Source organism: Asterias amurensis, chromosome 7, assembly GCF_032118995.1.
Source record: "Asterias amurensis chromosome 7, ASM3211899v1".
Taxonomy (NCBI): domain Eukaryota; kingdom Metazoa; phylum Echinodermata; class Asteroidea; order Forcipulatida; family Asteriidae; genus Asterias; species Asterias amurensis.
In genome coordinates, this window is record NC_092654.1 from 24,184,347 (window position 1) to 24,198,529 (window position 14,183).

At 38.3% G+C, this 14,183-nt stretch overlaps 1 protein-coding gene across 1 annotated transcript; it reads left to right on the forward strand.

Annotated features, from left to right (window-relative positions):
• Positions 1-3,441: 3,441 nt before the first annotated feature.
• Positions 3,442-12,569, forward strand: LOC139939993 (shiftless antiviral inhibitor of ribosomal frameshifting protein homolog). The gene is made up of 6 exons (XM_071936184.1): positions 3,442-3,587; positions 5,236-5,307; positions 6,011-6,166; positions 6,567-6,730; positions 7,365-7,512; positions 7,717-12,569. Exons 1-6 carry the CDS (start codon positions 3,504-3,506, stop codon positions 7,933-7,935), a joined length of 843 nt encoding a protein of 280 aa, XP_071792285.1. The 5' UTR covers positions 3,442-3,503; the 3' UTR covers positions 7,936-12,569.
• Positions 12,570-14,183: the final 1,614 nt, after the last annotated feature.

Genomic DNA, 14,183 nt, shown 5'->3' on the forward strand with positions numbered 1-14,183 from the left:
TTGTAATAGTCTCGCCTGAAAAGTTGAGCCTTTATAAACACTATGCGGAACCCATGGGTTGTATATACAATGTAAAAACCGGTGCCTGTTTAGTGACGTCATTGTTTGTACTATTGCGGCTAGATTTCTAACTAAGTGACTCGTCCTAAAGCAGGACGTGGTGTAGGGGTGTACACAGTCATTAATTACGTCATCCTTAGAATGCAAGTTTCTACTAAGACTTGAAAGTATAAATCGTTGCCTTATAAAGTACTGTGCTCGAAAACAACCGCCGGTGATAAGTGGTTATAGGGTACGTTATTTAGAAACTAAACATGAATATTGTCAGGATTTTGACATATTAACTACCATCAGCTATCCAAAATGTTTTGTATGTTACATTTAATTAGTGTCAGTGCATTGGCCGCTTTCTGTTAAAATTAGCTTATTTATTAGAAAAAAAATACTTTCGTTCTTTAACAACATTTATTTTTGCAGATATCGGTCACTACGTTTGTTCACACCAATGAGAGTTTATGATCTCGAACCGGTTTTGTAAACTCTATCTTTATAACAGTTTGTTTTGCAGATACCGACACAGTTTTCATTATTCCATATTAAGCGTACTTTCACCTTAAGTCTGGTCTTTCTATCGCCCTTTGTTCTTTTGTCTTGTATGTTTTACGATTATTTATTGTGATATTTGGAAAATACATTCATTTTTATTGCATTACATTTAGTTTCATTTCTCTTTTGATTGTATTAATTTTGATATCAGTAAACTATGTTGGAAGTGTTCCAAACAAAATATCCAAATCGCCTCTGACCACAACTATACTCAGTATGTCTTAAAGGAACACGTTGCCTTGGATCGGACGAGTTGGTCAAAACAAAAGCGTTTGTAACCGTTTTTTATAAAATGCATATGGTTGGAAAGATGTTTTAAAAGTAGAACACAATGATCCATACAAGTTTGCCTCGAAATTGCGTGGTTTTCCTTCTACTGTGCGAACTAACATGGTCGGCCATTTATGGGGGTCAAAATTTTGACCCCCATAAATGGCCGACGTGTTAGTCGACAAGGTTAAAGGAAAACCACGCAATTTCGAGGCATGTTTGTGTGGATCATTGTATTCTACTTTTACAACATCTTTCTACCCATATGCATTTTATAAAAAACGGTTACAAACGCTTTTCAAAGACCAACTCGACCGATCCAAGGCAACGTGTTCCTTTAATCGGAAACATTGCCGTGTTTGGTGATTTCCGGTAATCCAGCAGTTCACATTACCAGTTAGTCACCATGCAACCAATTCCGGCTGACATGGAACTATCACAATTAACAGATCCCTTCAGCGGTGCCCCCGTGATACCAGAAACCCAACACCATACAAATCGTTTTGCCATAAATCAATCAAAACTATCACCTGTTGACGTCACCTCACAGCTATCACAATTATGGGGTAATAAACTGTCACTATAAACCTGTTGGAATTAAGTGTTTTGTGTGGATTGGTTCGTATGCACTTCTTGCGTTAAATTTGAGAGAAACGGGCAACGTTCTCGACTTACCGAAACTTGTACAGGCAAATTGGTGCTCGTGTGAGCCCCACTGGTTTTGATTCTGAAATCAACCAGCGCGTATGTATAGGCTTTTTATGTTGGGTAATCACTCTTAAAATTGAATGGAAATAAAACTTGGTTGGAAGGCCCTTATCAAATTAAGTTACCCCGAAAATTTGAATATGAGAAGCGTAACTGACAGTAACGTCTCTCAGCTGTATTCCCATTGTTGGAGATTATTCTTCTTGCGTGGACCTGGTCGCTTTTGAATTGATTTTGTTCACTATAGTGTATAGGATTAAAACAATCAAACGGTTCATAACGAAAAGCAAATTGCAGCTTGGGAGTTTTTTCACGATCCGAGGAGGTGGCTTGGCATAGGTTGGAAAGGTGGGAGAGGGTTAGATGCTCCTCTTCAGTGCAACCAGTTAGTCTTGGGCCAGAAACGTCAGTGATCACTGCGTCTTGGGCCAAGACTACCAACCATCCAGTCTGCTTCAATGGACTCACTTCCCATCATTCAGTCCATTCCGGGAAGAGTGCAACCAGTTAGTCTTGGGCCAAGACTACCAACCAGTCTGCTTCAATGGACTCACTTCCCATCATTCAGTCCATTCCGGGAAGAGGAAAACCAACACCAGTCAATAGGAAGTTATGCCCTGTCATTGGTGAGCTTGTAATCAGCAGAATGTTTTTCCATGGTTTCAGGTTACTAACCGGCAAATTGAAATACAAGACTTTGCAATTCGGATTGGTTTATTTTCAATTGCATATTATTAGAAAACAAAGTTTTGGGCAGGCCGAAAAAACAACAGCATAGTTTTGGTTCTGGAAAAAAGTGGTGTAGCGACTTCGGTGAGGAGGGTACTGGCCTAGCACTTCACATCTCAATAGAACATTGGAAGAAGATGTAAGATCTGAGTCATGGGTCACTCTGAGTAATACATTAAGCTGTATGCCCCCCGGCCCCTCCCATCCTAGCAGTCGATGGACAAACATGGTAGGCCTAAGTGTTTCAACTTTTCAAACGAGCCTTATGAATAAGTAAATCTTCGTTTTTGTTGATTTCACAGAAGAGTGGAAGTAGGCCCACACAGTCACCCATTCCCGGTAGAGGCTGGATGAAAGGACATTGTCTCCGTTTCCGTTATCCGGACTCATGCGCACTCTGCGGATAACACAAACTCTTCACCGGATACTGTCATCACTCGCCATGGAAGTAAGACCACACCATCTTACATCTATGGTCCTCCGCTAGCTGTTGTGCACACAGAAGGCAAAACAGATTCTCTGTGGACATTTGTGATAATTTCCCATCATCATTGCCGATTTGATGTTGTGCTGCCCCCAGTCCCAAGTTCTGTTGTCACAATGAGTCCAAGCTCAGCCGCAAGTAGTAGAGACCAAGAAACTTGAGTAAAACATTTTAGGGGGGTGTGGCACAAAATAGGTATGCATCATTTTGTTATGCGGGGCACTGCTGGTCAAGTTTCCGTTTTTCTTTTCCCCCACTTGAGCGCCATTGTTTGCCATTCACTACTTTTTATAAGATAATCCGAAGTAGGTGTAAACAAATATAAAAAAATACATTGTCTGCGTAATATAATTATCATATCAAAAGTGGAGGATTTCAATTGGGCCCAGCAGGCTAATTGGACCGGGTGCTAGAAAACCTCTGACGATTGTTCTTGTTTGCAAATAGTAGGGCCTATTAGCTGTTGTAAACTGCTTTTAAAATGAATTATGATATTAATGCAACAAGTAACAGAAGGTGTTGCCATTTAGCTTTTGAGAAATCTCTGCTAGGGTCGAAAAGTTAGGCCAAAGCCCCAAGACATAGCTGAACTACACAGCGCCCTCTCTTGACACCAGAAAAACACCAGAAGGATGCTCCCATTCATTTTCCCAGTCAAAACAGCAGCACGTTACAAATACTTACTGCTGCAAGCTGCTAATGCCAGATGGTCGTCTGCCTCCATTGTTGCAGGGTATGCCTCCATTGTTGCAGGCTTGAAGTGAACAACATGGGTGACGATATGCAAAGGGTAAGGTTTGACATCGTAAACAAACATATGTCAGTCGGTTACTTGTTTTTACTGTTGCCGTACTCCGTGATATCTTTACAAACACTTTGTTCTCTGTTATGACTATGGTTTAAATTACTTCAAAGTTCAATTGAAAGAGGTGTTAAGAAAATCTGGGCACGGCAGCTCTTAACAATACGTATGTTTTTCTATAATAATAGTTTACACTCTAGTGCACATACAACACAATTTACAATGGCCAATCCATTGTTCACAGAGCAAATGTTAGAGAGGTGAACATTATTATTAATGACGGAATGTCATTAATTGGGTACACACCTACCTGACACACACAGGCCACGAGGGGAGGGGGAGGGGGCGTAGCCCATTTATACTGCCTGGGGTGGATTTCACAAAGAGTTAAGACTTGTCTTATCTTGACTTAGGACGAGCATGGGACGAGTTACTCAACTAGTTACCTAACATTTATGAAATCGAGACCTGGCCATAAGGTCATGAAGGTTGAACTTAGTGCCAATCGCCCCCCGCAAGGGGCAAATGAGGGGGAAGGGGGGCTGCGAAGTATAATTATTTGGTTTGGCACTGAACTATGGGGCTATATCCAATGGATGGGAGACTTTTGAGATGCTGGTGGCAGCAGACATAACGAACCTCTTTCGAGACGCTGGTGGCAGCAGACATAACGAACCTCTTTCGAGACACGGGTGGGAGCAGACATAACGAACCTGTTTTGAGACGCTGGTGGCAGCAGACATAAACCTCTTTCGAGACACTGGTGGCAGCAGACATAACAAACCTCTTTTGAGACACTGGTGGGAGCAGACATTACGAACCTCTTTCGAGACGCTGGTGGCAGCAGACATAACAAACCTCTTTCGAGACACTGGTGGCAGCAGACATAATGAACCTCTTTTGAGACACTGGTGGGAGCAGACATTACGAACCTCTTTCGAGACGCTGGTGGCAGCAGACATAACGAACCTTTTTCGAGACACTGGTGGGAGCAGACATAACGAACCTCTTTCGAGACACTGGTGGCAGCAGACATTAACATTACATTCCTTTTTTGCAGCTCTGATGCGTGCACATGCTCAGTATTGCTTGGGTAGGTCTGAGCATGCGCACTACTGGCGAGAACTGTGAAAAAGGACTCTTAAAGTCTCCCATTCCATTGGTTTTGCCCCCATCACTAATTCCCAGGTGGCCACAAAAGCCACAAAACTTATGCCCACAAAAAAAGGGAAAAACCTGCCCCTGCTCTCCCAACGCGCACACACACTGGAAGGCAAAAACGCCCCCCCCCCCCCCAAAAAAAAAAAAAAAAAAAACCAAAAAAACCCAAGATTCCCAGGAGTATTGTCATGGGATGGCAGTAGGGTTAGAATTCACTCAGTTTTATTTGGGGAATTTTTTCTTTGGAAATGGTTCTGTGCAGGAGTGAAATTTCATTTTGGAGAGGAAAAGGCAACTTTAATTTTACAAGGACTTTTGTTGGTGATTCTGAAAATCTATGGGGAAGTTTTGAAGGGGCTCTGGTGCCCAGACCAGTTCAATGTGGCCCTTTTGCAATTCCAGGTCTGTCTGTAATGTTGGCCCTGTATTCAACTTGAAGCCTAATTCTTGGTTTTTTATAATTTCTTTCTCTCAGATTTTTTACATACCTGAAGAAAAGTTGCTGGATAAACATTCCAATATTCCTCAAGCACAAGCAGAGAATCAAGTGAGTCTAGGTAGGGGAAAGCCAGGTCAAATTGACAGGTGGGAATTTACCCAGAGAATGAGAAATTACCCATTCCCAAGGGATATTGAATTTATCCCTGGGGCTGTCAATGTTTTCTTTGGCAGAGTAGGAAATTTTACTTTAAATGTAAAGTCCAAAGACATGTCATCAGTGAAGACAGGTTCTGGTTTCACATATTGTGTACGTTAAACATGCATCTCAATTGGTGAGTAGCATTTCAGAAACTTGCTTAATAGCTTATGTACAGGGCTTGAGTTTTACACTGGAACAGTGGCCTGGAACAGTGGCCTGGAACAGTGGCCTGAGGCCAGTGGTTTCAGTGGCAGGCCAGTAAACTCATGGCGGACAAGTCTGGTGGTCTTGTTTTTCCAATTCAATATCTTTGTCTCAAAAGAAAGAATGATGTCAAAAGAACCATCTGCCTTTCTACTTTGAGGACCTAGAAGTTGCCATCAAAGACTTTAAAACTCTGGCCTTTTCCGGCTTTGGCTACAGCTATGGCTGTTTCTGAGGGTGTTGCTAAGGAATGTGTATACTGAGGCAGTGATCCAGCCAGAGCTGTAGCCGTAGCCGCCAATTCAGATACAGCCTTTCCTCAATACTTGCTCCTCTGACTTATGACAACTGTTATTGCTTGTAAGTTTATTTAACACGCTTTTCCTGTTTGGTTCAACTGTTGTAGATTGCATCAATATGCAAAGCTATAAGACATGAGTCTAATAACTCGGTAACTGTGCAACATGACATGCAGGCCAACAATACTGTACGATTCACCATTCAGGGCCAGATGGATCGCATACAGGTTGCAATGGGTATTCTGGAAAGACGACTTACAAAGGTTTGTGTGCTTTGTGTTTTCTTAAAATGTTTGACTGACTATGTTGTGAGTTAAAGACTGAAAGGGGGAGGGGGAGTGGATTATCTCGCTCAGATGTTCTTGAAAGGAATCGATAATGTTTCCTTAAGAAAAGGGCTGCTAAAGTGTGGCAATTAGCACAACAATGTCACCTGAATCCAAGGTTTAGGAGAAAAATATTTGAAAACACACAAGACTACTACGATCTGTTTCAAATGCCAACTCTGACACTCTCTCTTTGGATATGTATCTGTAAACTTTAATTTTTATTATGGTTGTCTATTGTTGCTTTGCCTCTCTTGTATGTATTGTTTTCACAGGGAAGACAAATGTCATGTTTTTTTATCACGACAATTAAATATTTTAATCTTTAATCTAATAGGAGCGTCGACAAGATCGATTGACTCTACCCCAGAATGTTGTGGCCCTAACCATTGACAACCTGCGTGCCCATAACCAAGCCACGACAAAACAAAGACAGTTTGCTTGCGGGCCTTGCCAGAACATCTGGTGGCGGAAAGTCTTTGTCTACAAACCAGTGTCAAGGTTGGTTTGGATTATTATTATTATTAGGCATTTAGGTACGCTATTCATAGTAAAACCATATCACAGCGTTAACAATAGAAAGAGCAATATATTAAACATTATACAAACAAAACAACATTAGAAAATCAATTAGGAAAGAGGTATGTTTTGAGAATCTTCTTAAACACATTTACTGATATAGCAGATTTAATATAGGAGGGAAGTTCATTCCACTCTTTAGCTGCTGTAACAGTGAATGTACGATCTCCCGCCTTACTAACAGTCATGGGAAAAGTAAAGCATTGGAGCGAAGATTTGTACGCAAAGGTCGATACAACTCAAGACATTCATTAAGGTCTATTTACTGTTAAATGTTCAGTGTGTGGTTGGAGCTGTAGTAAAGTATATTTTGAGGATGTGTGAGTACTGTGTTTGATTTACCAGTACAAGACACTAGAAGAACAAGGACATTTTCATGAGTATGACAATCAGTTTCGGCAAGTACAAACATATCCATTTGTAGCAAAAAGAGGAGCAAAGAATTAAGGTAAAGTATCCAGAAAAAGCGGGAAAAGTCAACAAAAGTTACCAATTTATAAACAATTGTGTGTCTAAGAACCAATAGGTTGAATCCATCTTAATTTGTGTATTGTAGGTGCAATCGCTGCCACGTTCGCTACGACCCTGTGCCGCTTGAACAGATGTATGGCTGGGGGAGGTTTTCATGTCCGCAGTGCAAAAATGTCTTCTGGGGACGAGCCCAATACGGAGTCGCTTCTGTTTGCTACGGATGCCAGACTATGGTAAGTAAAGAGTGATATTTTAAAATCATGGTGGTGGGAGGAGGGGGGGGGGGCGGGGGGTTGAGAGGGACTGCTATGTTGTTGCAGATGACAAGAGTCCAAACTAGGCACATTCAAACATAACTATAGAAAAGGTCACGAGGCAGTATTGTAACTGTTTCCCTCATTTTGTCTTACTGATTATTCTGCGATTGCTTTCCTTAGGTCCTGCCTGATGCTGACTCTATAGGGATGAGTCGACCCGGCAATCGTAGGTTCACCGGGAACATCCATGCCTGCGCTGCCTGTAACAATGGCGCCATACGTCCATGCCCTGCCTACAACCGCGTGTTGTATCCAAGCACGCCCCATGTAAGCACAGGTTCCACTGCATCTACGTTCCTGACTCAGCAGAGTTATGATTACAGGGATGCAATGAATTAGGAATGGCTAGCTGTCACCATCGTCAAAATGTCAGCTGAGGTCAGTCTTGATGGTCAGTCTTGATGGTCAGTCTTGATGGTCAGTCTTTGGTATTTTGAACTGTTTGATTGCATTAATTCTATACAAATGTAGATGCATACAACAGAATTTACCTGTGAAAATTTCATTTCGTAAAATTGTACTTTTTGGGGGATAGGGCCAAAACTCTGTAACTAGAAGAATAGTGCCTAATAGGAATGCACAATCTATAAAGCCTGTTGTGGTAAACCATGTACAAACAACTTTGCATCTTACATGTGTTGTGTGCATTGTCCATGGCAGAAGGGTCCATGGTTCCTTTACAAGCCAGGCTTGCAGTATTTTTAGAGTTGTGCATTTACATTTGTTTAGTTTGCTTGTTATTTCTTATGTTAGGGATGGAGTTTAAAGACACTGGACACTATTGGTAATTGTCAAAGACCAGTCTTCTCACTTGGTGTATCTCAAAATAAGAACAAAATAACAAACCTGTGAAAACTTGAGCTCAATTGGTCAACACAGTTGCCAGATAATAATGAAAGAAAAACACCCTTGTCTCACAAAGTTGTGTGCTTTCAGGTGCTTGATTTCAAGACCTCAAAATCTAATTCTGAGGTCTCGAAATCAAACTCAAGGAAAATTACATATTTCTTGAAAACTACGTCACTTCAGAGGGAGCTGTTTCTCACAATGCTTTATACTATCAACAGCTGTCTATTACTCTTTACCAAGTAAGGTTTTATGCTAATAATTATTTTGAGTAATTACCAATAGTGTGCACTGCCTTTAAATGCCGACCTAATGCTTTTTTAACCTTGAGCCTCATAAAATAGTCTGGCCGTACAATATTGTGTGTGTTATCACACACTGAATTCTTTTGTGGTGTTCGTTGAAGTCCTGATGCAAACACTGAAATTATGCAGTTGATGTGGTTGGTTATCAATGGTTATGTTAAAGGGGTATTATTGTTTTGTCACAGCGACAGTTGTGCCACAATCTTGCGGCCAAATCAGATTTATTTGACCACTATTTTTGAGATCCTCTAGGCTACATTTTGGGTTTATGATGAAGTGCGTTTTTATCTGTTTAAAGATGCTATGTCAGAATTTTGGCCCCAAACATTAAAAAATAGATTTTTTTGAGTGAATGGTATTTCAAAGAGTATCACCCGCTCTAACGAAAAAAAAGTTTAACTTTTACTTTTAATGGTCAGGAACCATGACAAAAATTTAAAACGTTTCTTATAAAACACATAAGAATTGGTCACATTGTCGGGATCCCGACAAAAACTAATTTTGAGCGCTTTATTTCACTGCTACTAATAATTGGCGGACTTTTTCGAGCAATGGCTCAAATGAAAGCTTGTAACTTTCTCGACCCCCATCAAAATACCTATTGAATTTTAAATCAAAATTTTGGGGTCAAATCGGCCAAAAATCTGACATAGCATCTTTAATATATCAGAGCCTTCGCTATTTTGCAGCTGACATGTCATTGTAATTTTGCTTAAACTAAAAATAAAACAAATATAAAAAGAGAGAGAGAGAGAAAAACATTGTTTATTTTGCTTGACATGATCTTTTATGGAAGAATGCCTTTCTAGTTTTGTTTCACTTATCCAGAGACTTACTATTCATTTTAGTTTTTAGTTTATTTTAAAGTTCACATGTTGTTTATAAAGGCAAAGTATACCTTTGTTTTACGAAACCCTTCGATTATTTTAATCCTATATAAATGCAAACTTAAACATTAAAACTTTTATTTCAAAAGGTCAAATTGTTTAGATATCGCCAAAAATCCAGAGCAAATGTCCACGCAGCAAGAAAAATTCCTTATAGGAACACACAATCTGAGAAATATTACTGACAGTAACAGTTCTCAGATTCAATTTTTGGGGAATAAAAACTGATAGTTTTTTACAATACATTGTTATATGGAAGTGAAATGTTTTTCAAAATGCTTTATTCTTGTGAAAGCTACGTAGGCCTCTAACCATAAGTATTGCCATTCATTTTAAGAGTGATTATCAAACATATACCTTGCCCTTTACGTTCTCATTTTCAACTCATTTATTAAGCCTTTAGTGGAATTTCAAACAAACCATTTTTACTTATTAAGAAAATTTAATCATGTAATCCTTATATTTGCCTGAAATATTTATTTTGCGTAGATTTTAGATCCTTTTATATTTCTGAAATATAAATGTGGAAATAGTTTGATTTTCTATTATATCAACATTACTCCAAGCTCTAAGTTGTTCAACAGCTCATTTTTTAATGTAAATAGTATATGTAGATGTCTTCATACAATTTAAATGATATATAAATTAAATGTAATTAAAGTCATTAAATGTCTTTATTTAAAACTATAGAAGAATAAACCTGTCTTTCACAACTTTGCTTTGATCCCAGGAATGAGAAATCTATGGCATTTATCTGAATTCAGACTTTTGGTGTCTGTATGAAAATCTGATGTTATTTTCTCCAATAATTATGAAGTAATTGTTTGATCTACTTCTCTAGTTGTAAGGATACTGTTCCTAAAAAGCTCCTAGGAATCTATAAATCCAGGGGTTGACAAAAAGGTGGAAATGCCATCAATTCAGGGTAACTTCTGAGATGTTGATCGTAGTTTGGCGTAAGCGCGAAAATCCCTGCTTCCGTAAGCGCCAATTATTTTATTTACAGTAAGCAGAGCAATGAAAGTTGGCCTAGAGCAAATTGGGATGCAGATTTAGGCTATCTATTGGTGTTATTCCAGACCTTAAAAGATACATTCTATAAACTGTCTCACAGTTGAACAAATTGCAAGTTTAAAATTAACCCTTTAAACATTAAACAACAAAAAAAGATTTATTTTATGTTGGAAATTTTATTTGGTAATGTATTCTTATACCTTTTTGTGTGTCTAAATCATGTAAGTAATGAAGGTGATTGTTTGACAGTCTGTTAATTTTTAATTTTAAATGTTCTATCATTATTTTGATTTGACCATTGTTCTCTTTGCGGTAATACCATTCATGCAGCTCAAGTAAAATTTAAAATAACCATCGATGTGATGTATTTAAGTGGATGTTTAGGTGTTGGATTTTTGTATACTTTTTGAAAGCAGTAAAATCATGACATTTTCATTTAGTTTTTATTATTATATGGGCCAAGTAATGCGCAAATATCCACCCATCTGGGTGTACTGTTTAAGGCGCAGAACACCAGGTAAATATTGAGTAACTCTTTGCAGATCTTGTTTTCTACAAAATCAAGCAATTTATATTCATCATTGACACAGCAATTATTAATTGATATATTATAAATAGCGTTGAGATAACTGCTCAATGGTTTTCAAAATGTTGTTCATAAAATGGATATGAATAATGCTTACCCATGATTGTGGCTGTGCACATAAGTATTTGATGTCTTTGCTCAATACATCATCATGTCAGCGGATGTCTCTCAAATTGTTGCTTAATCTTAGTGATATAAATATTACATTATTAGGTTTTACCTATACTTTGATTTCGGGGTGCAATAATCTTTTATCTTAATTTCATAAAGAGCTTGGTTTGATTTTAAGATCTTAAGATTTGTATACTGCTTTTTTAAGGCTGTGTCAGAATGTCCAGTTGGGACTACATCTTGAACACCATGGTAACATGTATTAAAGCTTTGGCAGCCCTTAGAAACAACTGCAATATCAGATTACCAAGGCGGTCCCCATTTTTAATTACAGCTTTACCGAAAAAGAAATGTAAAAACAACAGGAAGCTTTGCCGAGTTGGTGGAAAAAACAAACAAAAGGTTAAAACTTATCATTGTTCGCAGTGAATCTTCAAAATAAATCCAACCAATATTAAAGGAACACGTTGCCTTGGATCGGACGAGTCGGTCTATAAAATGCATGTTATGAAATGCATGGTTAGAAAGATGTTTTAAAAGTAGAATATAACGATCCACACAAATATCACTAAAACTGCACAATTTTCCTTTTACGTCGCGAACTAACACGGTCGGCCATTTATGGGAGTTGACTCCCATAAATGGCCGACGGTGTTAGTCGACGAGGTACAAAGAAAACCACGCAATTTCAAGGCATACTTCTGTAGATCATTGTATTCTACTTTTACAACATCAATCTACCCATATGCATTTTATAACTAACGGTTTGAGAACACATTTTAAAGACCAACTTGACCGATCCAAGGCAACGTGTTCCTTTGAATAAACTTACACAGATTGCAACCAGGCCCCAGTTTCATAGAGCTGCGCAACAGCAAAAAGTAGCTAGGAACAAAAATTAAGGTTAACAGAATAAAGTTACCAGCCAAAATACCATGCCACATGTGCAATATGTGACTGGTATCCTGCTAATTTTTGCTTAGCAGAAAATGTTGAGCATTGTTTTCTGCTAAGCAGCTTCATGAAATTGGATCCAGTTGCATCATCTTACATTCCGTAGGTCTATTTGCCAATGTAGCTTAGAATATATATTATTTTCTTAACATATTTATTTCGTAAAAAAAAATAGTGTCCTTCAGTGTTTTAGCTGTTAAATGCTTATCAAAAATGCTTAGCGTTGTTAATGTAAGGAGCCTTGCATAATGATGATTTTCAGATGAATAAATGACAAACATTTGAACGGTCTTTTGCTGGTGATTTTCTTTCTCAGTTTTTGGTGTCAATGTTAATAATTGTTCAAACCAACACACACACAAACCTGACTCTACAAATTAATTTAATCTTTTATTATTTTTATCATTTATTTGGCTTTTTGTTTTTTATAAAAAAGATGAAGAAATACATGATTATTAAATATACAGACAATGCATTCTGTATTTGTAATGTGAAGATGTTATATAAAAGCCACAAACTCTTCTTTAAAAAAAAAAGGTCATTACACAGGGTTTTTGTTTGCCGTTAGTTGGTAACATTTAAGGTAAAATTGGGTTTCGCAAGTTTAAAGACACAAACAAATACGTCAACACAAAACCTATGCCAACATGTTGGCCAAGGCCCAACTCAGACCTCTTTGATCACGAAACTAAATCTGATGCGCATCCAAAGTGAACAAATACATTTATCGTTGCTGTATCTGTATCCGTACTCTTGCGAAACCTCTCTGTTGATAACATAATCAGTGGGATATATTACAGACGACTTCAAGACACTGGACACTACTGGTAATTGTCAAAGACCAGTCTTCTCACTAGGTGTATCTCAACATATGCATAAAATAACAAACCTGTGAACATTTGAGCTCAATTGGTCATCACAATTGCGAGATAACTATTTAAAGAAAAAACACCCTTGTCACACGAAGTTGTGTGCTTTCAGATGCTTGATTTCGAGACCTCATATTCTAAATCCGAGGTCTCGAAATCAAATTCGTGGAAAATTACTTCTTTCTCGAAAACTCTTCAGAGGGAGCCGTTTCTCACAATGTTTTATACTACCAACCTCTCCCCATTACTTGTAATCAAGAAAGGTTTTATGCTAATAATTATTGTGAGTAATTACCAATAGTGTCCACTGCTTTTAAAGACAAAGTACACCTTTGGTTTTGGAACCGTTCAATGTAGATTGATACAACAATTCATTTCAAAAGGTGGTAATGTTTGTTGAAATAGCGCTCAAAATCTGGAATGGTTATGACCACGCAGCAAGAATAATCTGTTATTGGAATACACAACCCAGATTGAACATGTTTCAAATCCCTGTCTGTAAAACCACATTCCTTTCAAGGGAATTGTTTCTTTAAAAAAACAGCTGCATTGCTTCTTACTAAGTAAGTCCTTATAGTATTTAATTTTTGGAGTAATTGCCAAAGGTATACCCTCCCGTTGAATAGAAGCTCCCTCTCCATAATATATCTGTTAGTTTTTAGATTTCCTGGTTGTAGAGTGTTGGGGGCCACAGAAACAGAACCTGAAAAAGGCTTAAGCCTGGTTCATACTTCATGCGAATGCGAAGCGAATTTGACATGAATTTGACGTCACCACCCTCTTTTCGCAGTGATATTCGCAAGTGAGTAGAGCAGAGTTGAACTGCTGCAAATTATTTGTTGCGAATTTGTGACGTCAACATTCGCTTCGCATTCGCAGGAAGTATGAACCGGGCTTTAGTCCAATATTTTCATATATAGATGGATTGCAACGCAGGCACGCTCCCATTGTTTGTCATAAAATATGGTGGCTGATGACGCTATGTGCAATCCATCTATTTACATACCCATTTTTA